This window comes from Sitophilus oryzae, unplaced genomic scaffold (assembly GCF_002938485.1).
Source record: "Sitophilus oryzae breed Bouriz unplaced genomic scaffold, Soryzae_2.0 scaffold_1179_pilon_pilon, whole genome shotgun sequence".
Taxonomy (NCBI): domain Eukaryota; kingdom Metazoa; phylum Arthropoda; class Insecta; order Coleoptera; family Curculionidae; genus Sitophilus; species Sitophilus oryzae.
In genome coordinates, this window is record NW_022145814.1 from 401573 (window position 1) to 426644 (window position 25072).

The 25072-nt window shown below is 34.3% G+C and overlaps 4 protein-coding genes and 1 long non-coding RNA gene across 7 annotated transcripts; 3 read left to right on the forward strand and 2 right to left on the reverse strand.

The window, feature by feature from the left end:
• Nucleotides 1-2387: 2387 nt before the first annotated feature.
• LOC115891129 (putative nuclease HARBI1) lies at nucleotides 2388-4567 on the forward strand. The gene is made up of 4 exons (XM_030911528.1): nucleotides 2388-2919; nucleotides 2973-3124; nucleotides 3190-3495; nucleotides 3564-4567. Exons 1-4 carry the CDS (start codon nucleotides 2826-2828, stop codon nucleotides 4080-4082), a joined length of 1071 nt encoding a protein of 356 aa, XP_030767388.1. The 5' UTR covers nucleotides 2388-2825; the 3' UTR covers nucleotides 4083-4567.
• Nucleotides 4281-5444, reverse strand: LOC115891139. The gene is made up of 2 exons (XM_030911540.1): nucleotides 5080-5444; nucleotides 4281-5018 (listed from the first exon to the last, which is right to left on the reverse strand). The coding sequence occupies exons 1-2, from the start codon at nucleotides 5090-5092 to the stop codon at nucleotides 4318-4320; spliced, it is 714 nt and encodes a 237-aa protein (XP_030767400.1). The 5' UTR covers nucleotides 5093-5444; the 3' UTR covers nucleotides 4281-4317.
• A 9844-nt stretch (nucleotides 5445-15288) lies between these two features.
• Nucleotides 15289-16010, forward strand: LOC115891148. The gene is made up of 2 exons (XR_004051768.1): nucleotides 15289-15570; nucleotides 15659-16010. It is a non-coding gene; the product is annotated as an uncharacterized LOC115891148 (long non-coding RNA).
• A 468-nt stretch (nucleotides 16011-16478) lies between these two features.
• On the reverse strand, nucleotides 16479-17771 carry LOC115891353. Its single transcript, XM_030911804.1, has 4 exons — nucleotides 17692-17771; nucleotides 17507-17630; nucleotides 16576-17147; nucleotides 16479-16491 (listed from the first exon to the last, which is right to left on the reverse strand). The coding sequence occupies exons 2-4, from the start codon at nucleotides 17618-17620 to the stop codon at nucleotides 16479-16481; spliced, it is 699 nt and encodes a 232-aa protein (XP_030767664.1). The 5' UTR covers nucleotides 17621-17630; nucleotides 17692-17771.
• A 39-nt stretch (nucleotides 17772-17810) lies between these two features.
• On the forward strand, nucleotides 17811-19643 carry LOC115891153 (F-box only protein 22-like). Of its 3 annotated transcripts, XM_030911566.1 has the most exons (8): nucleotides 17814-17893; nucleotides 17952-18018; nucleotides 18101-18360; nucleotides 18419-18531; nucleotides 18603-18814; nucleotides 18875-19094; nucleotides 19154-19331; nucleotides 19387-19643. In XM_030911566.1, exons 1-8 carry the CDS (start codon nucleotides 17818-17820, stop codon nucleotides 19482-19484), a joined length of 1224 nt encoding a protein of 407 aa, XP_030767426.1. In that variant the 5' UTR covers nucleotides 17814-17817; the 3' UTR covers nucleotides 19485-19643. The 3 variants fall into 3 exon arrangements, with proteins under 3 accessions (XP_030767417.1, XP_030767434.1, XP_030767426.1); XM_030911557.1 differs by having other exon boundaries at nucleotides 17811-17893; nucleotides 17952-18360; XM_030911574.1 differs by having other exon boundaries at nucleotides 17811-17893; nucleotides 17952-18216.
• The last annotated feature ends 5429 nt before the right edge of the window (nucleotides 19644-25072 follow it).

Sequence of the window (25072 nt, forward strand, 5' to 3'; positions counted from 1 at the left end):
TCAATTTCTCGTCATGAACGACATGAACGAAGCGAACCCAACAAATACACCCGCAGCGAGCTCAACACGTGGATCGAGTGGTTATCAAACCACCACCGTTCTGGAAGGCCGATCCGAAACTGTGGTTTTGTCTCAACTGGAAGCACAATTTGCCTCTATCAAGTACACAGCAGACTCTAACTAAATACAACCATGTGCTTAGTGTTGTGGACAATGAGTATTTTAAGTCAAATATCAGAACTACTCCTAAACCCACCTGCGGACAATAAGTACAACGCTATCAAAGACAGATTAATCTCATTTATATTCAGATTCTCAGGAGAAGAAATTAAAACTCTTGTCAGACATGAATCTCGGCGACAAAAACCTTCTTCGCAGCTATTAAATGAGATGACACGTTAGAGGTTCATCAGTTTCATGTGAATTACTGAAAACCCTGTGGATGCAACATTTACCTGCACAGATGCAATCAGTATTAGCCACCAGTAATGACAATCTAGACAATTTGGCGAAAATGGCAGACAAAATCGCAGAGATAACCCCGCAACTGCAGTGCACAACAACGATCCTTCACTTACTGATACCATCCAAAAGCTCTACAAAGAAGTCCAAGAGTTGAAACTACAGCATTCTCATGAGCAATTCCACATCGAAAGGCTCTAAAACACCTCTTCTGCCAGCCCCAGGAGGAGGATGGTGAAGTCTGTTGGTACCATCTTTTATTTCAAGACCTGCAAGATCATGCAGAGCGCCCTTGCAAGAAGGGCCCCATCCAGGAAACGACACTTCACGACGTTAAGTGGCGACGAATCGCTGCAAACCACCAGCCGCCTTACCAACCCTCCTGCTACAGTCAACTCTACCTTCTCTAACAACCATCGGTTAGTTATTAAGGACCCTAAAACAGGTATATCATTTTTAATAGATTCAGGTTCTGATGTTTCCATTTTACCTAAAATGACACGTAATTATGATCAACATAATAAAACTTGTTTATATGCCGCTAATAACACCCTGATTCCCACGTTTGGTACAAAGTGTGTTACTGTCAGCTTGGGTTTAAAACGGAACTTCACCTGGCATTTCGTAATAGCTCAAACTGATACTGCCATTTTAGGAGCAGATTTTCTACATCATTTTCGACTATTAATAGGCCTTCATGGGAAGAAAATTATTGATACTAGCACTAACTTATCTTATCCTGGTAAACTTAAACTTTCCTCATCTGACTCTGTATCAACAATTGACAAAAATTGTAAATATTTTAAGCTACTCGAAGAATATTCCGCCATTACAAAACTTTCGAAAACAGACTCTTATATTCCTCACCAAACTACACACATCATCCCTACAGATGGTCCACCAGTAGTGTCCAAAGCTCGTCGTCTCCCTGCTGATAAGCTTACCATTGCCAAACAAGAATTCCAAACTCTCTTAGACCAGGGAATTTGCCGTCCTTCAAACAGTAGCTGGGCAAGTCCACTGCATCTTGTTAAGAAAAAATCAGGTTCCTGGCGACCTGTTGGCGATTACCGTCGCTTAAATGCCATTACTCGACCCGATAATTACCCCGTGCCTAACCTACAAGATTTTAATCACATTTTACATGGTAAAACAATTTTTAGCACCCTAGACCTTGTTAGAGCATATCATCAAATACCTGTCGATCCCGAATCTATTCCGAAAACAGCCATAATCACACCCTTTGGTTTGTTCGAATTTACTCGTATGCAATTTGGTCTACGCAACGCAGCTCAATCCTTTCAACGTTTCATTCACGAAGTCTTACGCAATCTAGACTTCTGTTTTTCCTATATTGACGACATCCTTATAGCATCCTCTAGTCCAGAGCAGCATGAAGTTCATCTTCGACAAATTTTTCAACGCCTACAACAATATGGTCTCACGATCAATCTCGAAAAATGTGTCTTTGGCGAGAGTTGCATAAAATTTTTAGGTTACGAAATATCTTCGAATGGTACTAGACCACTTCCAGATCGAGTAACAACCATTTTAGACTACCCTCTACCTAAATTCGCTTGTGATTTGAGACGATATCTTGGAATGTTGAACTTCTACCGCCGTTTTACCCCTCATGCAGCTGATCATCAAACTATCCTTCACCAGATGCACAAGAATTGCAAAAAGTCTGATAAAACGCCATTATCATGGACTTCTGAAGCTTTATCTGCATTCGAAAAATCTAAAAATGATTTAGCCAATGCAGCCTTGCTTGTTCATCCTCATTCTTCTTTCCCACTCTCTCTTACAGTGGACGCATCTAACAGCGCTCTAGGAGCTGTTGTTGAACAATACGAAAACGGAATTTGGAAACCCCTTAGTTTTTTTTCACTAAATTCACCCCTTAGCGAAACGAACACATACGACCGTGAACTTCTTGGAATTTATTCGGCTGTAAAATATTTCAAATATTTGTTAGAAGGCCGTAATTTCCAAATATTCACCGACCACAAACCACTCACATACGCTTTTCGACAAAAATCTGACAAAGCTTCACCACGCCAAACACGTCATCTTGATTATAGGTTCGTTCCAACCTGCAATAATATTACGGTAATATTATCGTTAGTAATTGCGTTAATGCGCCTGCGCGAGCGAAACCGGTTAAGTTACTAGGATGAACTTATAAACTGGTTGGAACGTTTTTAGAACTGGGAATACTGGGATGGAAAGTAAACAGCTGGGCTGGCAACACAATAACAATAACCTAAAAAATATTCATCCCAAGTTCCCGAGGTTCCCGAGCAACCCGAGCGTCTTGTTCTTTTCTTTTTTGTCCTTTAGTTTTTGTGCCGGCGTCCATAATGGCAGTAAATTATTTGTTTAATGTTTCTTCTTCAGAAGATGAAGATTTGGATTTTCTTGGGGATATTGCCACAAGAAATGAGAATTTCCTAGGTTTGTTGAGTTTATATAAAAATATATTTTAATAAAATTAATGTTTAATTTAGAAGAAACAGTTTTAAATTATTCGGAAGAAGAATTTTTTTCTAACTTCCGAGTATCCAGACATGTGGCAACTGAACTTAGAGACTCATTTGAAGGGAGTGAGTATTATAAGAATGATAGTGGTCAATTTGGAAAAATTTCTGCTCACAATCATGTAAGTAAATGAATTATTTAAGGTTTTATTGTACAATTTTATTGATAAATATACTAAATTTTCAGATATTAATATTTTTGTGGTTTATTGGGCATGAAGCTGCGAGTTTTGCAGATGTGTCCGATAGATTTAACATAACAAAGTCATCCCTAGAAAGGATTATACAAAGAGTGTCCGTGTTCCTTAGCAATTTGGCCCCTCAAGTCATAGTTTGGCCTAATGCAGCTGAAAAACTAGAAATTGCTGAACATTTCCAAGCCAATGGGTTTCCCAATATTATTGGTGCCATTGATGGATCTCACCTGAAAATTGATAAGCCGGAGAATGACCCGGATTCATACATTAACAGAAAGGGTTATTATTCTGTTCAAGTAAGTTTAGCTTAGATAACTATTATTATTATAAGTATTAGTAGGTACTCATTTGAATCATCTTACAGATGCAAGTTGTTTGTGATCATACACTTAAAATTAGGGATGTATTTATTGGATATCCTGGTTCAGTCCACGATAGTAGGGTATATCGAAACTCTTCTCTGAGCCAAACACTTGCAGAAAAATGTGGACAATATTTTCTCCTTGGAGATAGTGGTTACCCACTTTGTGCTAATCTTTTGACACCTTTCAAGGACCGAGGACAATTGACAGAGGAACAAACTCGTTATAATGTGAGATTAGCAAGAAATCGCTATGTAATTGAGCACTGTTTTGGAGTACTAAAACAGAAATTTAGACAAATGTACCATATAAAATTGCGGAAAATGGAGTACATAGTACATCTCATAAGGGCAGCTTGTGTTTTGCACAATATTGCTTTGGCAGATGAGTTTCTGGAAGAAATTGAAGTGCTACCTGTAGATATGCCCCATGTTATAGATGATCCTGATGATGAAATGGATTTGGATGGTGATCGAGATGCACAAAGAGCTAGAAATTTTGTTGTAAATAATTTACATTAAAAGTACTGTTTATAATATTTTTCAAAATAAATTTTTTTTAATTATTTTGTCAAAGTCTATCACAAACTTCAATATCAAATGAAACATGCAAATTTTTATTTAAAAAAAAATAAACAAATAGAGATTCATTAATATCAAATTAAAAAACAACAAAATAAATAACTACCATAAATTAACAAATAGGAACTCTTAACTTATGTAATTAAAGAAAAACAAATAAATAAATCAATACTCCCTATAGGGTTTCATATATATGACAATTGCACTTTTTTGTTAAAAGAATATTGTTTCTCTCTTTTTCAATTTCATTTCTCTCTCTCTCAATTTCATTTCGTTCACGAAGCAAACTTAATTGGTCTTGATGAACCTGTTGAAGAAACCGATTTCTGTTTTCTTGGTAAGAAAGCCGGTCCTCTCGGATCTGCTGTAGTACTGTTTTCCTGGTCTTCCTTCTTATCACTTTTTTTGGTGTTTCAGCAGTTTCTTGGCCTTGGCCTTGCTCAACATTTTCTTGCTTTGGCATGTGAATTTCATTTGCTAGTAAAATTTCTGGCCTTATATTCTTTTTGTTACCACAAGCTTCTTCCATTTCCGACGCAAACTCAAAGAACTTTCTACCACGTCCTGTTGAATTTTTATTGTCAACATATTTTTTGAAATTGCGGTCAAGTACTTTCCACCTGTTTTCAACATTTTTGGATGTTACTGTTTTCTGCAATATTTCTGAAATCTCATTTGCTATTTTCTCCCACATAGTTTTAAAATTCTTCATCCCCATTGTTCCCACTTTGCTTTTATATTTTTTGTACAAGTCGATTAAGAGCCTTGTATTGTTGTTGGTCCAAAAAAAAAGCTCTACAGCAGATGCAGCAGCAGAAGTAGTAGTAGAAGGCGGATTATTTTCATTTTCTACCACAATAACGAATTCTTCCATGCCTGCTCATATAAGATAAAAATGGTATTTATTTAACAAAAATATATATAATTAGTAAATTACCTTCCATATTCATATTTGTAATTTTTAAATACTTTAAATAAATAGAGAAAGTCGTTCTTAAATTTTTCCAAACAAAAAAGATAAACAAAAACAACTCCCTAACCTAGTTTATACTATACTACCCAGCTGACCGCTATTTCGACCTTACTGCGCATGCCTCTAATTTTAGAACCAACAGTTCTTGCTCTCAAGGCAGAATCGTTTGAACCGTAATTTTACCATCGATAATTCCGGTTGGAACGACGAACTGACGATAATCACAAGTTCTGAATTTGTAATTTTGGCCGGTTGGAACGACATTGTACGAATGCGCATGCCTGACGGTAATATTACTGGAAATTACTGCTGGTTGGAATGAACCTTATATTCACAGCTTCATTGAGGAACCAGGTACCAAATATTGTCGCAGATGCCTTTCATCGATTAATTCTATTAATTCCTCCAGATGTATCGATTACGATGAATTTCAGAGACATCAAAAAGATGATCCTGAACCAACAAATTTTCAAAACCCCTAACTCAACTTCCTCTCTATCGCTTAAAGAGTGTACCTTTGCAGACACTTCTACGTTTCTTTGTGATTGTAGTCAATCACACATTAGGCTGACAAATTTTAAGCTTCAGACAGCTTATTTTCAAAAAATCCATAACCTTTCTCTCTCATCCAGGCATACGAGCTACTAATAAATTGATATCTTCATCGCTTCGTTTGGCCTTCGATGAATAAAGACATCAAAGTATGGACACAGCGTATAACATGCCAACAGTCCAAAATACATAGACATGGGCTCCTTACACCATATCAACAATTTCAACAATTCGAAGAACGATTTCAGATTGTAAATATCGACATTATTGGTCCCTTACTCCTCTCTAATGGTCATTTTGCCTGCTTGTATTGACCGATTTTCTTGTTGGACCGAAGCAATCCCTGGCGAATAACGCTAAACCATTCGCATCCGCTCTTTTATTCTGGTTGATATGCCGTTTGGAACTCCACTACAAATTGTTACTCGACCAAGGTCGTCAATTCGAAAGTTCTATTTCAAAGTCTCAGCATATTAATGGATAGCGAGTTCGATCTTCACCATACAATCCCCAAATGTAATGGAAAGATTGAACGATGGCATCGAACTTTAAAGCCGCTATAATGGCGCATTCTTCTCTCCACAATGGACAGAAGTTTTACCCACGATACCGTTAGGATTACGTGCTACTCTCGCTCAGACGTGGAAGTTTCCCGCTGAACTAGTTTTCATGGTTCTTCCATATTGCTTTCACGAAGAATTTTTTCAACCCTACACTGACCTCTAGGGACATTCCCGCCGTTACAAAACAAATGGAACAGCTAAGACCTGTACCTGATAGTAACTTAATTTAGTTCAAAACCTTTTTATATCACCCGAATTGGAGAAATGTACTCATGTATTTTTACGAAGAGATTCTGCAGGAAAACTCTAACCTCCTTATGATGGACCTATCGTGTAATATCTCTCTATTACGAGAAGTATTTCAACATTGCAATCAATGGTAAAAACGTTAACATTTCTAAAGATAGACTCAAACCTGCATGATACTTCTGTATCTGACAATATTTCATGATCACTTACTGTAAAGAACTGTCTTCGTTAAAACTAGCAATGTATAACATTCGAAAAACAAGTTCGCTTTTATTTATAGAATAATCTTTGGTATTAGTATTACACTAGTTTAAGTAAATACATACATTTACATTTACATACAAATGTTTAGTCATATCACCCTTTTATTGTATTAATGGCTATTATGCCTGTAATATCCTATACTATTTTCTTACCAACCTGTTTTTAGGGGGAGGCTGCAGACAATGTTGAAAGCGACATTCTACTTCTATCCTTGGTGATACCTACATTTATATCACGTCCATAGAGTAATAACAAAAAAACACGTCTGTCAAGGTCAACGATGTCACACACACACCTTCACAACACATTCTCAACAACTACTACGAATAAGTTTACTCAGCCTTCTTTAAACTGTGTATTTGATTAAAGTATTTTAATAAAGTGTGTACTAATAAGTTTACATCATATTAATTGATAACCCAAACCGTTAGTACCACAGTCGTTTGAAGTGTCAATCAGTGTCGCTGTCGACACGACGCAGTTCTGAGAACGGGGCTTTAAATACAGCACTGTACAGTGTACACTGTACAGTACCATACTACAACTACAGTACAACCTGTTGTACAAATATCAGTGCTAATCAGTACTAATCACGTACTAACTGGTACTAATTACTAATCGAATTTTTAAATTCTAATACCTAGACCGTAGACGCATCGTAGACGTAAAAAATAAAAAATATACAAATATGACAGAAAATACAAGGGTCCTAGGGTTGGCTCATGGTTGACTACAGTTGACTACATAGTTAACTACATAGTTGACTTGCATATAGGTATATATGCAAGTATATATGGTATACTCAAGGTCGAAACACAAATATAAGTACAATTCGGTAATGGTGTGGATCCGGTGGCTGACCTTGAAGCCCATATTTGCTGCATTTGATCACAGATACTACGCAAGCGCACAACGTCGACGTTGTCAAGTCGCAGATTATTTTCGAATTATTTTCAGTAGAAAACATATGTTTTTTGAGTGTTCAAATAAAGTAATAATACAAATTCTATGATTTATTTTATAATTTAAGATTTATCTTGATATCAAAAATTAAAGCAACAACGATAATAGAGACTTTGAAGTTAAGGTATTATGATTGTAATCGGAGTTATAAGTAATATTATCTCATTTATTTATATATTTGCATTAGAAGTAAAAATTGTAATATACGGATTTTTTCTTATTGATTAAAAAAAAAACCTTTTAGAATTATATTTGTATTATCAATATGATGACATTTATTATATCCATGTTGTTTAACTTCTAGTTATTTACAGGCAACAATAGTTTTGATTATATGTATGGAAGTACCTACTACCATCACGAAGACCTAGGATACTTCAAATACCAATTTGATAATTTTTAAAGACATAAATTACAATGATAAAACTTAGTAAAGAGGTAACAGGGTACCTATTCTTACCCAATATGCTTTAATCTATGAGTCTTAAGGGGTGAGCAGTATTCCATCCCGTGATTGATATTCCAGGATAAGATTGAAGACATAGAGGACATGGAATAAGTGAGACCGCGCTCATGCCTGGGTAACACGAATCAGGGATTTGTATGATGCGAAAACATTGTTTGCATTGTTGCACTTACTTACAACAGTTGACCCAACGTACTATAGCATATTATGGGACATGAAGAATAGCATAATACATATCAATGAGATAGAGGTAACATTTTACCTAGTTTATCTATTATACCTACTATTTTACCTAGATTATAATGTTTGTATCATAATTTATTAAAAATATCAAGTTAGTGAATTAATAGTAGTAGTAGTACCGTATGATCGAAAAAAAACGGAGTCTAGTTGGCTATGAAATGAAGATCGCTGTCATTTTATATGTAAAATTATATGGAAAATGTCATCGATGTTCATTTCCAAGCCAACTGGACTCCGTTTTTTTTCGATCATACGGTATTAGTAATTGTAGGCATACTGTTTATCGAAGAATGCTGATAGGATTAAAATAAGCTTTATGTTTTATCTTTTACTCTTTAGAACGTAGATGGTTTATGTCGTAGAATACATAACAGTATTTAATATCCTGCAGTTTGATATTATTTTCTTACTTTACTGTAATTTCTTGTTTCCTGTACTTCAAAATAAAATCTTAATAATATGGTGAAGCGTTTTTGAGCGTATTATTTTTTATAATATTTTTATGATATTTTTATGTCAATACTACATATTATGCTTTGTTTTGTGGAAAATAAATTTTTAGTTGTATCCTTATCCTTTGTTTATCCTTCTATTAGGAAAATATAGTTTATACAATGTATATTTTTATATTTTAGATATGCTAAGAACATCACATAAATTCGATTAAGAATAGAAATCTTTAGGTAGCAGAAATATTAATGCATGTCTAAGCAAGATTAAATAAGGTAATTGGTCGCTGCTGATTATAAACATGATATGGAACTAGAGCATTTAAAAATTTTCAAAAAAAAGAAGAAACTTTGACACACCCTTTAAATTTTTGAATTTTAATAAAGCACTTTAAAACGATGCTAATTTAGAGTTTTATTTCAGTTTAATTTACGACGATGAAAATACCGTGGTGGATGAGGAAAAAACGGTGCTTAGTTGCCTGAAATGACGACATTGATAACATTCCTCCATATAGTAATTTTACATACAAATAAAATACATACAAAAATGGCAGCGATCTTCATTTCATAGCCATCGCTGACGCCGTTTTTATTCGATCATACGGTATATGTAGTATAAGGGTAGCTAAGACATAAAAATATCATAAAAATATTATAAAAATAATATGCTCAAAACTCAACCTTCACCATATTGTCAAGATTTTATTTTGACATTACAGGAAACAAGAAATGGTAAAGTAAGAAAATAATATCGAACTGCAGGATATTAAATACTGTTATGTATTCACGACATAAACCATCTACGTTCTAAAGAGCAAAGATAAAAACATGTAAAGCTTATTTTAATCATATCAGCATTCTTCAATAAACAATATGCTTACAATTATTAATACTACTACCAGGAGACAACTACTACTATTAATTCCCTAACTTGATATTTTTAAGAATAGACAAACATAATCAAACTAGGTAAAATGCCACTTATCTCATTGACATGTATTGTGCTATAAGACTATGGTAGTATAGTTGTGGTATAGGTACTTCAATACATATAATCAAAGTTATTGTTGCCTGATGTACATAACTAGAAATTTAACAACTTGGCTTGGTACACCCTAATAGGTTTAAACCAATAAGAAAAAATCCGTAAATGATACTTTAATTTAATGTAAATATATAAATTGTATTATATATTACCCTTGTATTACTTACAACTCAGATTACAATCATAATACCCACTTCAAAATGTCCATTATCGTTCTTGCTTTACTTTTTGAAATCATGGTAAATCTGAAATGATAAAATTAATCATAGATTTGTATTATTATTTTACATGAACAATGAAAAAAAAATTTTTGTTTTCTGCTGAAAATAATTCGAAATAACCTGCAATCTGGCAACATCGACGATGTGCGCATGCGTAGTAGCTGTGACTATATGCAGCAAAAATCCCTTTCAAGGTCAGCCACCGGATCCACACCATTACCTACAATTCTTTTAAAAGTTCCTCAATATGGCCGACCTAGTTAGGAAAATTGGTAATTTTTTTTTAATGAAAAATAAGTTGGCGTTAGTGAATTAAGAAATTGATTTAGTCTTTGGTTAACAATAACATTTTTCAGGATTGTCAAGTTGACGTTAAAGTTAGTTATTAGGTGGTTGTCATAAATAAAACATAGATTATTGAAATTATTTAATAAGAATAAATGTATTTTACAGCAGATTCGAAGAGATTTTACTTAAAGGTATTTATAAACTTTCAGTGAGAATATTAACTCCCCTGTTTCTTATATTTCAGTTAAAGGGACGTAAGAACTATAGGGAAGTGAATTTTGTTTCATGTTTTGACGATATGAGAGTTCCTAGAATTATCAAGATTATTGAATAATTATAGCTGTTTAATAAGTGAAATTAATAGAAGACTTGGAAATAGGATGATCTGTTTCATGTTATAGTTTATAGATTACCTCATTTCTCTTAATTTGTTTTTATTTCAGTACAGCATCACAAATTGAATTGATGTGTGCAAAAACAGCTATATATTTTCAAACATCTTATTTAAATAGTTCTTTATATACTGTTAAACTGTTTCAACTACAAAGTCTTTAGCAAAAGTTATAAGGTAATAAATTTTGTATAATTTATGAAAATTTATATATAAAGTTTAGAACACAATCCTCTGAGGGAAAAAAGACATACTCATAAACTCATTAAATATACTTTATTAAAAATAACAACATAAAAACAGCCATGCAAACTGTAATAATCAGAACATTATCCACATACCTTTATTAAATATGTTATGACACTGTCAAGAAAGCCAGAAATGTTTGTTTAAATATTAACTTATTTTAAATTGCCAGAAACACATCAGAATATGTCACAACCACAACTATAGGTTTGGAATCAGTACTAAATTTTACCTAGTGGGGTAATGTGTGAACTAACAAGTAGGATAAAAAGAATTATTAATATAGGGTGTACTATACAATGTCCTGCTTATTTATGAAATTACTTTCCTTCTGAATGCGAGAATACCAGTAAAATAAAACATAATTTTGGATTTGGTTTGGTGTTTGATATTCTAACTACATCTATTACAAAACCTTAAGTGCTTTTAGTGAGAATTCCATTTTTATTATTCTTTATCCTGTAAAGTAAAAAATATATATTTCAAGAAATATATAAAAATTAATGCAATAGATATCAAACAGATTCATAAAAACTACTTACAATTATTGTACATATTATATATTTCAAGTGTTATTTGATCTTTGGTCCCATTATCACTAACATTACCTTATTTTCAAGTCTTCTACTAACTCAACTTTTAAACCTGTTTAAAGCTTCTTTATATTTTAAAATTGATTTATAAACAACTGTAATGTCCAAGGCTGCTTCCTGAAATATAAGTTTTAATCTATTTATTATCATATACATATTACAAACCTGAAAATTACTGGATACGAGGAAATTTCTCAAAATAATTAGAGACCTTTACAAACATCTGACTAATTTATTTTCACGAATTTGTGGACGAGTCATTTCAATACGTTTTTAAGCGTTTACGCATTTTGAATATCTTCCAGCCTATCTTCGTTCTTGATCGGTGAAAAGATTATTTATAACTTAACTATATAATTAGTACTGCAGGCTGCACAAAGAACAAAATCAAGTAGAAATTGTGAATAAAATCTCAAAATAATGAAAATATTTAGAAAAGGAACTGTAAACGTCAATGTCTGTCAGCTGTCAGCCAGAGTGCTTCAGAGTTCAATTGGATTTACCACAGATTATCAATTTGAACGATTTGAACTACAGTCGATTCCAGTCTAGAGATTTTCGTTTTTTAAGCCTCCCATACTGAAGTCCGCCATATTGGGAAGTTTTAAATGAATACAAGTTATGGAGTCTAAAAGGAGGAGGCGAATCGAACGCAAAAATTATGGGCCCAGTTTTTGAGATCTAAATGAAGTTCGAAAATCGCCGTTAGGGGCGCTTGTGATGATTGGGATACTAGAAATACACAGCTTCTTATGGCAAGAATAACTATTTTGTTATAAATTATAGAGCCAAGTTAATATTTTAAGCATATTTTTACCAGAGTTAGCTTTAGAAATCGTGGTTTAATTGAGCAAATGTGCGTGGCTAAATTGTGAATACAAAACCTTAAATTTGAGTTTGAAAAGTTAGTTAGGTTATATTAGATGCCTGTTTAATATATCCTTTTCCTAAGTTGATATTATAAAAATGTTTTATTATGTGGTTCTTTTAGTGCATACACGACCGAAGAAACATATAAGCTGCTAAAATAAATCTTCCCTAGAACTGTTGTACAAAAAAAAGATAGAAGTTCCAGCAACAAATTTATCACCAGTTCAACCTTTGATTTGATGTAAACAGTAATTGTTTCTTGGATGAGAAATGCGAATGAAATAGTTTATGGTGTGATTGTGTTAGTGTTTTATTAATAGTTTTGTTGATGCAGTTAAAGGTTCATAGTTTTCATTAAAACATTTGAAATTGACATGTTTACATGCAGTTTGTGTGATACCATTTTAATAAACATGTCTTTCTAACCAGTAGTGGTTTTATGGCGATTGACAGATTGAATAACGAAAATTAAGAGTATTTATCAGGAATAACTTAATCATAAATGGAAACTGAAGACTAACGTTACCATTGCACCCCTTTGATCGGTGTTATCTATTCCATAACTTTTATAGCTGAAACTAGAGAGTAGGTATATTGAGCTGAAACGTTTCCTGTGTTCAGCCAGCGTTTTTTCTAGCGTTGAATTGTAAGTTTTAATGTCATTAGCAAAGCTTTGCAAATTGTCACTGTTTCAGACAAATGAATCGATATATTATATTCAATGTCACCTAATAATTGTAAAGGTTTTTCTATTGATATTCACTTTATTAATATAAGGTAGGTTTGTAAATAAAATATTAATGAATAAATACTCAGTTTATTTCAGCACAAAATACAGAGTTGTGAATATGTATATACGCTGACTTATTTCATCATATAAATATTTATTTAGCAATATTAATACATTACAACTTTTGTTTCTATTAACTAATTCCACTAAATTTAATAAATAAAATATACAATATATAAATTTAATTTAGGTAATTTTAGCACCTAGTAAGTATTAAATTATTTTAATTTTATAACAAGGCCTCCTAGGTTATGTTATACACATGTTGATTTTAGGCTATATTTCCTATTAATTTGGTTTATAATTTAATCTGTACACTGACAGTATATAATTTTAATGTTTTTCTTAACATCTATCCATAATTTTTATAAATAAATAGTCACTACTTACATTAGAGCTTTGAAAAGCTTGGGTTTCTTTCACCCTGTTCTTTATTTGCCTTGTTTTTATTGGGATTCCCTACTTGTACAGCCAGGTACAAAGCAATTTCTACCACGACTCATTGTTGTACTGCTAAAAATTCAGTAAATTAACTATAAATTTTATTAAAAAACATACTAAATCGTATACTAACAATGAAAATGTAGTATCCCAGTCGATCGCAGTGCCTCTGCTGTCAAACCGAGGAAGCTGCTTAAAAGTGGGGACAGAAATTTCAAATTTGCCCATTGCCGATAAATCTCCTTTTTTAAGCCCTCCATAATACAAGTATAGTCTGTCCAACGAGAAGATCCTTGACAGTGATAGATATGTCTGTCATTTTAATTTCAAAGTAGTTTATTTTATTTTACAAAGAAATAAGTTGGTACAACTGGAACGCATAGCGATATATTTAAAATTTGATTGACAAGATGACAAGTGATTACTTCCAAAATATTGTGAAAAGTGTATAAAACTGAAAAATGTAATCGAGTTATTTTGTTTAATAAAACGGTGTGTTAACAAACAAACAAGAACAAGACACTGTACCAAAAAATATAAAAGAACTATTATTACTAAGCTTTATGAAACTACTCATTTATGATTATATTTATCAATATAACTTATGTACAATACAAATTTGTAATATTCCACAGGAATAAATAAACAACATAGGTAAATAAAACAAACTATTTTATTAATAATAACACCTACCAAATTTTATACCTTAAAGGCTGATTAATTACCTTAATTTTAATTTTTAAACCAGTACCTTTGACATTGTTTTTCTGCAGTACTAAAATCCATTATTTACCTATCGTGTGATGTCAGATATTTTTACAGCTACCCAGTTTTTAGTATGTGTTTAGTTTGATCCTTCTACCATATACAGAGATAATTCTATCTACGACGAAATGGTATACAAACTTTATCGATGGGTAACTTCATTGGTGAGTAAGACTTTCTGCCTGGGCAGCGAGTATTAACCATAAACTGTGCTCTGGGTCTACAGTTAATTTTCACTCGATTTTCCCTCCACTTGACTTCAAAATTAAGACACAAAAACACGTAATAATACGAATCAAAATGCATTATCTTCCAAACGCAGGGTATTTAACAAAAGTTGACACAAAATTATAACCTATAATTTGGCAAGACTTTGACAAGCGTCAAAAATGACAAAATCTAAAGGCAGTTCATACGCATCGGTGTCCGTTTGTCGTTCATCGTTCCGCTGTCAAACCAATAAAATTGAAATACGATCTAAGTAAATAAACCAATAAAACTGGTTAAAAACAACAAGACACGACGTGTGACGGATTTATATTTAAACCCATCCATAGATAACTTAAAAATTATTAGAAACTTTTTTTAGTAAAATAAATAGATTGGTATGGGACGTCATCTGCTTTTCTTCTGTCATCGTCTGTCGAAATCTTACCTGAGAAAAAAAACAGAGTATATAGCTCAGAGATATGGAAGTGGGAGAATGAGCTTCGACGAGTGCGCATCCAAATTTTTGTCGACGGCAAGATGGCAGACATCTTCCAGGTATGGAGTCTAAAAGGAGGAGGCGAATCGAACGCAAAAATTATGGGCCCAGTTTTTGAGATCTAAATGAAGTTCGAAAATCGCCGTTAGGGGCGCTTGTGATGATTGGGATACTAGAAATACACAGCTTCTTATGGCAAGAATAACTATTTTGTTATAAATTATAGAGCCAAGTTAATATTTGGGCATATTTTTACCAGAGTTAGCTTTTAGAAACGTGGTTTTTCTAATTGAGCAATGTGCGTGGCTAAAATTGTGAATACAAAACCTTAAATTTGAGTTTGAAAAGTTAGTTAGGTTATATTAGATGCCGGTTTAATATATCCTTTTCCTAAGTTGATATTATAAAAATGTTTTATTATGTGGTTCTTTTTAGTGCATACACGACCGAAGAAACATATAAGCTGCTAAAATAAATCTTCCCTAGAACTGTTGTACAAAAAAGATAGAAGTTCCAGCAACAAATTTATCACCAGTTCAACCTTTGATTTGATGTAAACAGTAATTGTTTCTTGATGAGAAATGCGAATGAAATAGTTTATGGTGTGATTGTGTTAGTGTTTTATTAATAGTTTTGTTGATGCAGTTTAAAGGTTCATAGTTTTTCATTAAAACATTTGAAATTGACATGTTTACATGCAGTTTAGTGTGATACCATTTTAATAAACATTAAAATCTTTCGAACTAGTAGTGGTTTTATGGCGATTGACAGATTGAATAACGAAAATTAAGAGTATTTTATCAGGAATAACTTAATCATAAATGGAAACTGAAGACGAACGTTACCATTGCACCCTTTGATCGGTGTTATCTATTCCATAACTTTTTATAGCTGAAACTAGAGAGTAGGTATATTGAGCTGAAACGTTTCCTGTGTTCAATAGCGTTTTTTCTAGCGTTGAATTGTAAGTTTTAATGTCATTAGCAAAGTTTTGCAAATTGTCACTGTTTCGTAGACAATTAAATTCAAGATATATTATATTCAATGTCACCTAATAATTGTAAAGGTTTTTCTATTGATATTCACTTTATTAATATAAGGTAGGTTTGTAAATAAAATATTAATGAATAAATAATGTACTCAGTTTATTTCAAAAGCACAAAAATACAGAGTTGTGAATATGTATATACGCTGACTTATTTCATCATATAAATATTTATTTAGCAATATTAATACATTACAACTTTTGTTTCTATTAACTAATTCCACTAAATTTAATAAATAAAATATACAATATATAAATTTAATATACAATTTAGCACTTAGATATTAAATATCTATATGTACTATGCCAAAAAATAAAACAGGAACAGGTTTTTTTTGGCAAGTAAGTATCATCCCACTCAGCAAAGACTATTTCATTTGAACCTGAAATAAATGTACCTGCCCATCGCTTGTTTGGTGTGCCAACTGCAGCCAAACTATTTTTCAAATTTGTGAACATAGTAACTCTACTGTCTGTAACATCAACTGGCACATTAGTAATATCACGAAGAATTTCATTCTCATTCTCAAAGTTAGGTTCTGAAGTTTGATTTTCAACATGATTAATAGGCAGACCTTTTACTTTTTTTGAATTAGAAACTTTTTCAGTTGCTTCACTCCTTACACATGGTGGTTTCCTCTTTCTTTTATTACTAGAGAAATATGAAGGCAGGTTAGGAAAAATTCTTGGAATTGAACCCTCCTTTAATAATGGTCTACCCCGCTCAATTCTACTGATAGTTCCGTCAGTTAATTTGATCTCATAATGAGTCAAAATATCTTCATCTAGAAAATGTAGTTCACAAACAGCATCTTTGCTGCTAAGTGTCTTGTCTGATCTGGGTATCGCCTTTTGCCACTGCTGTAGCAAGCTAGGATCCTAATAAAAGATATATAATTGTTAAATAAAATAAAAAAAAAACATTTTTCACTATTAAAGCTGTTATTTTGAGAATACGATCTTGAAGTATAAATATTTAATATTCACTTTCAATAGCACTGTTCAAACTGTGGTTAATATAGGTACATGTCAACAGGTAATTTTAGCACCTAGTAAGTATTAAATTATTTTAATTTTATAACAAGGCCTCCTAGGTTATGTTATACACATGTTGATTTTAGGCTATATTTCCTATTAATTTGGTTTATAATTTAATCTGTACACTGACAGTATATAATTTTAATGTTTTTCTTAACATCTATCCATAATTTTTATAAATAAATAGTCATACTACTTACATTAGGAGCTTTGAAAAGGCTTGGGTTTCTTTCACCCCGTTCTTTATTTGCCTTGTTTTTATTGGGATTCCCACTTGTACAGCCAGGTACAAAGCAATTTCTACCACGACTCATTGTTGTACTGCTAAAAATTCAGTAAATTAACTATAAATTTTATTAAAAACACAATTAAATCGTATACTAACAATGAAAATGTAGTATCCCAGTCGATCGCAGTGCCTCTGCTGTCAAACCGAGGAAGCTGCTTAAAAGTGGGGACAGAAATTTCAAAGTCAAGTCGATAAATCTCCTTTTTAAGTCAGATATGACAAATGTCAGAAGTCAGAAGTCAGAATAATGATGTTTTTGTTTACAGCCACAACAAATCTAAATGTTATTTAAGAAATGGTCAAATAAGTTATTTATATATAACAAGAAACACAAAATAAAAGTTAATTATTTTTAGACTGCCCATATTGGAACATTTTGTATAAAAAGCATCAAGGAACGCGTATCAGAAGTGAATATATCTCGTACGGAAAATTTTTGCTTTGGCGAAGCTTTATCGTCAGTTTACCCTTTGTTGGATATTATATTCAAGTACCTACCTTTTAGTGATTTAAGAGCATGCAGGGACGTGTGTTCTACGTGGCGCGAAAAAGCCGAAGAAATATTGTTAAAGAGAACAGCTCCCAGTTGGTTCACATGTTATAAAGTTGGATCAAAAGGACGTAAGGGAAATATTATCGCACATAGTAGTAATTTAAATTATAATAATGTTGGATTGGGAATTATTCTGTATGATAACTATAGAATAAAATTAAATAAATACATTTGTTTGCATAATAACATTGTTGAATTAACTCGAAAATCAGGTATAAATATATTTAATAATTTTGGGGAAGGAAAATATATAATTATCGTTAATTTTAGTGCCAGAGTATTTGGAAGAAGAACTTGTACCTAAGTCAGTAGACTATTGTTTACTGTCAGTGCCTAGGGTTGTTTCCCATTTTAATAATGACCGAAGTGTAAAAGATATTCAAGTATGTATATTTGTATACCTATAAAGCTTTCAATAATTTTTTATATGTCACATTGGAAAATAATATTATAGCATCATGGATCAATATTTGATGGTATTTTTATTCCAAAAATTCCATCTGTTAGAACTGTTATGTTCCATTGTAATCCAAGTAAGAAAAGGGAGGTTGAAGATGCAGTTCAAAAATATATAAAGAAAAATGAACAAGTTAAATGTGCATTATTATTTTGTAAGACACAATTACTTGAGAGTTTATATACTTTTTTGGAGTACATAATACCAAAGTGAGTGTTTTAATCTAAGTTCTATAACAATTGTGTGTTATTTAATTATTTTTATTATAGAAATAAACCCCGTACAGTTGCTTTAGGAGGTGGTGTTATTAGAGGAACAAAGACATTTCAACAAATAAATCCTGATAAAAAAATATATACTGCAAAAGATGTTGTATGTATTTTATTTTTGAAAGATACAACGGCTGACATTCATAATTTTAATGCTTATTCATGTGTAATTAGAGGTAATGATTTATCAAAAGAAGAATTTAATGCAGAATTAGAGGAAGTAAGTACCTATAATATTAAAGGTTGTACTAGATCATTTTAACGAAGAATAAATTTTAGTTCAGAAGTAATATAATTCTAAAAAATCATAGCTTAGGTTTTCGAATATGTTGTTCAGCAAAATACCAGGAAACTGAACTTGATTCGTTCGAAGAAATATTTCCACAAATTCCACTTCTTGGATTGGATGCATATGGAGAAATTGGTTGGAATTCTTACCCTAATGCTAATCTACAAAGTAAACATGTACATAATTTTGGATGTAAATGAATTATCAATTCATATATTTTTAGATGAACCACAAAAGACCAAACGACTCAAAAGATCTACAGTTTTGCCAATTGCTGAAAATATATTTTCTACTATTTTTATTTTGATTACTTGGGATTAATTCTGATTTTTGTTATTCTATGGAACATATTTATTTCAGTTGTCAAATATTTAAAATAATACTTTATTTGAAATATTTTCTTCGGAGGATATTTAGCCAATTATTGTTACAATCAGTTTTTTAAATATATAGTATGTATATATATTAAAGTAACTGCTCACAGTATGTGTTTATTTTAAGACAATAATTTTTTTCTGAAGTCTCAGAGTTACTTGAGAATCTATAGTCTGTTTCAAAAAGCCTGATAGCACAGTGAGAAGAGGGTGCCTAAAACATCATAAACCATAGGTGCTACAATTTTTACAAATTCACTTTATGGTTATAAACCCCGCCAATTTAAGAAGTGTCTAGCCCTAGCAAGCAACTATTAAGCTTGACCAATCAGGTTGGTTAGCGTGGTTATTTGGAGTGTGTTAATTCATTGGTTTTTGTCAAAAACTCTGACGTGATTGGTCGGGGTTAATAGTTGCCTGCTAGGGCTAGACACAAGTCCAATTTACCTGTAAAAATGCATTTATGTCATTTACCTGTCAAAAATTATGTGCATTATCTCCAAGGACCGTATTTATTCTAAAGGACTGTTCGATCCTAAGGTTCGATCCCGTCAAATCGCCGCTATCATAGTCCCCGTGGATGCTTACGTCACGCAGGGACCAGCGCTCCACAGTGCGGCGGATGGTTATTCTAGCGGGAAAAAATCTCATGAGCGATATTTGGGACTTAAAATCTAAGAACGTAGTAAATGGTCTAATATATGGCAACCATATGGTTAAATTTATTTATTTATTAACAACTTAATTTATTAATAAATAAATAAATACAAGATAATAAAACTATGATATTATTCGTACATGACACACAAAAACCGTACTGTAAACTATTGCCAAATACATAAAATTATGATATCAGGTGAAATACTTACAAAAACTCTTTAGCAGTTATTTTTTAATTACTTTGTAATCTTGTGACACCCTGTATATTTTATTTTAAAAAAATCTATTTTATTTATAAAATAATAAATAAGATAGATATTTTAATTTTAACACTCAGTAATTGTAAATTCATATATAGTAAAAGTATCTAAGACAATTTTTTAAACTTTTATTAAAACTGGTAATAATCACTTAGTTTTATTATAAATTATCAGAAAGTAAAAAAAAGGCTTTAGCATATCGTCATGCTTTATTTAACTATAATAAATAACTTAAAATACTGTTAAGGTCAAGGTGTATTACTGGTTGCATAACCGCAACGTGCATTGAGGAACCTGGCGAATTCGATAGAAAGTAAAAGAAAATTACAGAATTCTTTAGAAAATTCCAGAAACCATCGCCAGGGGGTATATAAGGCCCGCGCTTTGACAGTTGGACCAGTAGTCTGAAGTTTGATAATACCGCGAAATACCGTTAGAGTAATAGTAGTTGCATAAGTTGTGTTGTAAATAGTATAAGTTGTGTGTACAGAGTGAAACAAATAAATTCGTTAAGTATTTTATCGTGAGTTTAAATAATGGACCCACGGAATCCGTAACAATTGGTGTCGGAAGTGCGATTCAAGAGGATTTTAAGAAGAAATTAAGTGGATTGGAAGATTTTTAGACCGAATTAGAGTATTTTTATGGTTGGTACAAGGGAACAAGCGAAGAAAATGGAGGAAGTAAGCAAATTATTGGGCGATTTTATGGAGAATATGAGAAGAGAAAAGGCAGAAGAACAAGAGAGGCTGCGAAAAGAAAAAGCAGAAGATCAAGAAAGACTCCGTAAAGAACGAGAAGAAGAGCGAGCCCGAATAGAAAGAGAAAAGGAAGAGGAAAAATTACGACGTCAACAAGAACAGGACCGGCTTGAGAACATTTTCGAAGATTTAAAAATTCAACGACAACAAGATAAACAAGAAGAACAGGACCGGCTTGAGAAAATGTTGGATAATTTGGAAATTCGTTTGGAGGAGCGACGTCAGAGAGAAAAGCAAGAAGAACAGGACCGGCTTCAGAAAATTTTAGAAAATCAGGAAATTCGACTTCACAAAAACTTCGAGGATATGAAAAAGGAGCAACAAGTAATGTTGGAAGTACGTTGCCAGGAACAGCAAAATCACCTTCAAGAAGCCGTAGAAGATCTGGAGGAGCGCCTTCAGCAGAAGATAGAAAGGTTGGAGATGGACCTACAGAAGACCAAGGTACAAGTAAGGACACCTGGCGTTCCGGGAACTGCAAACCTTAAGGCCCCGACCTACGATGGACAAACGACATGGATGATGTACCACCTCCAGTTTGAAGCAGCGGCTGCTGCCAATGGATGGACTGACCAAGAGAAAGCAGCAGCACTTGTCATCGCGCTGCGTGGCCCTGCCCTGGAACTGTTGCAAACTATTCCTGCAGCCCAACAGCAGGAATACCAAACTTTGGTTGCTGCACTGGACAGAAGATATGGCGACCAACATCGACGTCAACTTTACCAGGCCCAGATCAAGACATGCCTGCAGAGGTCCGGAGAGAGTCTGCAGGAATTTGAAGCAGACTTACGTCGGCTGGTACACCTAGCGTATCCTGAAGCACCGGAAGGATTTAGGGAGGAACTCGCTGCTCAGTGCTTTATCAGCGGACTGAGGGACAACGAATTACAGAGGGCGCTGCAAATATCCCGATTTTCTACCAGCAGCGAAGCACTGGTCAGGGCGCTGGAAATCGAAGCTGCTTTTAGCGCCATCCCTAGACCGAAGATAAGATCGGTAACGGTAGAGGAACAGCCCGAGAGTACCCACAGAAGTTTGGAGGAGATGTGTAGAAAATTCGACAAACTATGTGAGCTACTAATAAACAAGGGAGTCAACAATAACCAGACAGAGAACCAGAGAAGATCCCAGGACATAAGGTGCTATAGATGTGGCAGGAATGGCCACATCAAACGGGATTGCCGCGTTCAAATGCGATCCCGTTCACCATCCAGAGAACGTAGGCACCAGGAAAACTAAAATCAGTCAATACTAAGGGGCGAGTATTGACTGGGGAGAACAGAGCCCCCAGGATTTTTTCCATTAGAAGTCTAGGAAGAACCGCTGACAGTTTGGTGATCGACGGGAAAGTCAATGGAAAGGGAATTCGAATGACAGTGGACACTGGCGCTATGGTATCGTTGGTGCGGGCTAACTCAGTGCAAGGATTAAAGCTGATGCCTCTGAGAAGAAGAGTGTGTTTACGTACAGTTACGGGGGAAATGGCCGTTGTACGGGGAGAGGCTATCGTCGAACTGAAGTTAGGAAATTTGAAGTTCCAGCATAGCGTTTTAGTGGCGGATATTGAAGATGACTTCATCTTGGGCATGGATGTGATTCGTCAACATGGATTTTCGTTCGATCACCAAAGAAATATCCTAAATATCGGAAACGAAGAGTTCGTGTTATCTCCAGACGAGGGACCAGGAAGAATGGATGTAAGATCAGCGGAAACTGTGGTGATACCTGGTAATACCGAGAAGATCGTATTCGGTAAAGTGGAGAAAATCGCTGGGTGCTGTGTTGGACTGGTACAAAGTAGCGACAAGAAACAAGATAGGTACTTAGTAGGAAAATCATTGGTGAACACCGACAAGAATATACCGATCAGAATTGCGAATGTTTTCCTGAATTGTGTCAAGATCCAAAAAGGTGACAAGATAGCCATCTGCGAACCTGTAAGAAGTGTCACCCGATGTGATGAAGTGTCGTCAGCTGTTACACAAAAGGCATCCCAAGAAACACTAAAACATCTAGAACAGCCATGGGATCACCTAACACCTGAGGAGAAACAGAAGGCCAAGCAGTTCCTGCTAAAGCATGGCAGTATTTTTGAGAAGAACAACAGTGGAAGAACGGATTTTGTGAAGCACCGGATTAATACTGGTCATGCTCAGCCGATTCGACAACGTCCTAGAAGGGAATGCCAAACAACAAGAAATGGAGACAATGGTAGATAAGATGTTAGAAGATGGAGTAATCGAAGAATCATCAAGTCCATGGTCATCTCCTGTTGTTTTGGTGACGAAGAAAGATGGTAGTACACGATTCTGCGTGGATTATAGGAAGCTCAATGACGTCACTAAGAAGGATAGCTACCCACTGCCACGTATAGATGACACATTAACAACTCTGGCAGGTTCGTGCTGGTTCTCCACTCTCGACTTAAAGAGTGGATACTGGCAAGTTGGTCTAGACGAGGAAGACAAAGAAAAGACGGCTTTTTCTACAAGAAACGGACTATATCAATTCAAGGTCATGCCGTTTGGATTATGCAATGCTCCAGCCACTTTCGAACGTCTCATGGAGGTGGTGTTAAGAGGATTAACTTGGAAAACGTGCTTGGTTTACCTCGACGATGTATTGGTTATGGGAAGAACTTTTGAGGAGCATTTGCGAAATTTAGAAGAAGTCTTCGGCCGCATAAGGAATGCGCACCTGTACTTGAACCCGAAGAAGTGTAGCTTATTCCAGCGACAAGTGGAATTCTTGGGTCATGTAGTTTCGGCAGACGGAATTTACACCGATCAGAAGAAAATCGCTGCAATCAAGGATTGGCCTAAACCTCGCGACAAACATGAACTTAGAAGTTTCCTTGGTTTATGCACTTATTACAGAAGATTTGTCAAGGGATTTGCCAATATAGCTGCACCCTTACATAGGCTTACAGGTGATGAAGTCGGCTACGAATGGAACACCGATTGTGATGTAGCCTTTGGAAGACTTAAGGCGGCTTTATGTTCAAGTCCTATTTTAGCCTACCCACAACAACAAGGGAGGTATATCCTGGACACAGACGCCAGCAACATCGGCATAGGAGCAGTGCTATCACAAGTCCAAGATGGCGAAGAACGAGTGGTAGAATATTACAGTCGAGTTCTATCCAAACCGGAAAGGAATTACTGCGTTACCCGGAAGGAGCTGCTAGCAATTGTGAAGGCAGTTGATCATTTTCATAAATACCTGTATGGCCAAGAACTTTTAATTAGGACAGATCATGCGGCTCTCAAATGGCTTATGGAGATGAAACAACCTGAAGGCCAAATAGCACGATGGCTCGAGAACCTCCAGCAGTATCACTTTACCATCCAACATCGTGCTGGGAAGATGCATGGTAACGCAGACGGTTTATCCAGAAGACCCTGTCAAACCGATTGTAAGCACTGCTGTAAAACGGAACAACGTGAAGGCACTGTCATGATAAGGAGTTTTAAGCTTGGAGCTGATGAACAGTGGACGACGGGAAGAAAGACCAAATGGAAGATCCAGACATCGGAGCAATACTAGGGCTCAAGGAAGATAACGGCGAGAGACCACCGTGGCAGGATATTGCGGACAGAGGGCTAGTTCTCAAAGCTCTCTGGGCTCAGTGGAATTCACTGGTTATTGAGAATGGATTGTTAAAACGCACGTGGGAAAATGCGGATGGCAGGACAGTAACAACTCAGTTACTGGTACCAAGGAAGAAAGTTACCCAGGTATTGGAAGAAATTCACGGTGGTAAAACAACCTTGGGGTAAACAAGACCTTGAGCAAGCTGAGAGATCGCTTTTACTGGGTGGATTATTGCGAAGATGCCAAGAAATGGTGTCGAC

Excerpts from the sequence above, each read along its gene's own strand:
- LOC115891153 (XM_030911557.1), top strand. Across the intron at positions 18,815-18,874 it reads TTGGAGTACATAATACCAAA|AAATAAACCCCGTACAGTTG; the intron begins GTGAGTGTTTTA and ends TTTTTATTATAG. Across the intron at positions 19,332-19,386 it reads CCCTAATGCTAATCTACAAA|ATGAACCACAAAAGACCAAA; the intron begins GTAAACATGTAC and ends ATATATTTTTAG.
- LOC115891353 (XM_030911804.1), bottom strand. The coding sequence starts at position 17,620 with ATGAGTCGTGGTAGAAATTGCTTTGTACCTGGCTGTACAAGTGGGAAT. Across the intron at positions 17,148-17,506 it reads GCCTTTTCAAAGCTCCTAAT|GATCCTAGCTTGCTACAGCA; the intron begins GTAAGTAGTATG and ends ATCTTTTATTAG.
- LOC115891129 (XM_030911528.1), top strand. The coding sequence starts at position 2,826 with ATGGCAGTAAATTATTTGTTTAATGTTTCTTCTTCAGAAGATGAAGAT. Across the intron at positions 2,920-2,972 it reads AAGAAATGAGAATTTCCTAG|AAGAAACAGTTTTAAATTAT; the intron begins GTTTGTTGAGTT and ends TGTTTAATTTAG. Across the intron at positions 3,125-3,189 it reads AAATTTCTGCTCACAATCAT|ATATTAATATTTTTGTGGTT; the intron begins GTAAGTAAATGA and ends CTAAATTTTCAG.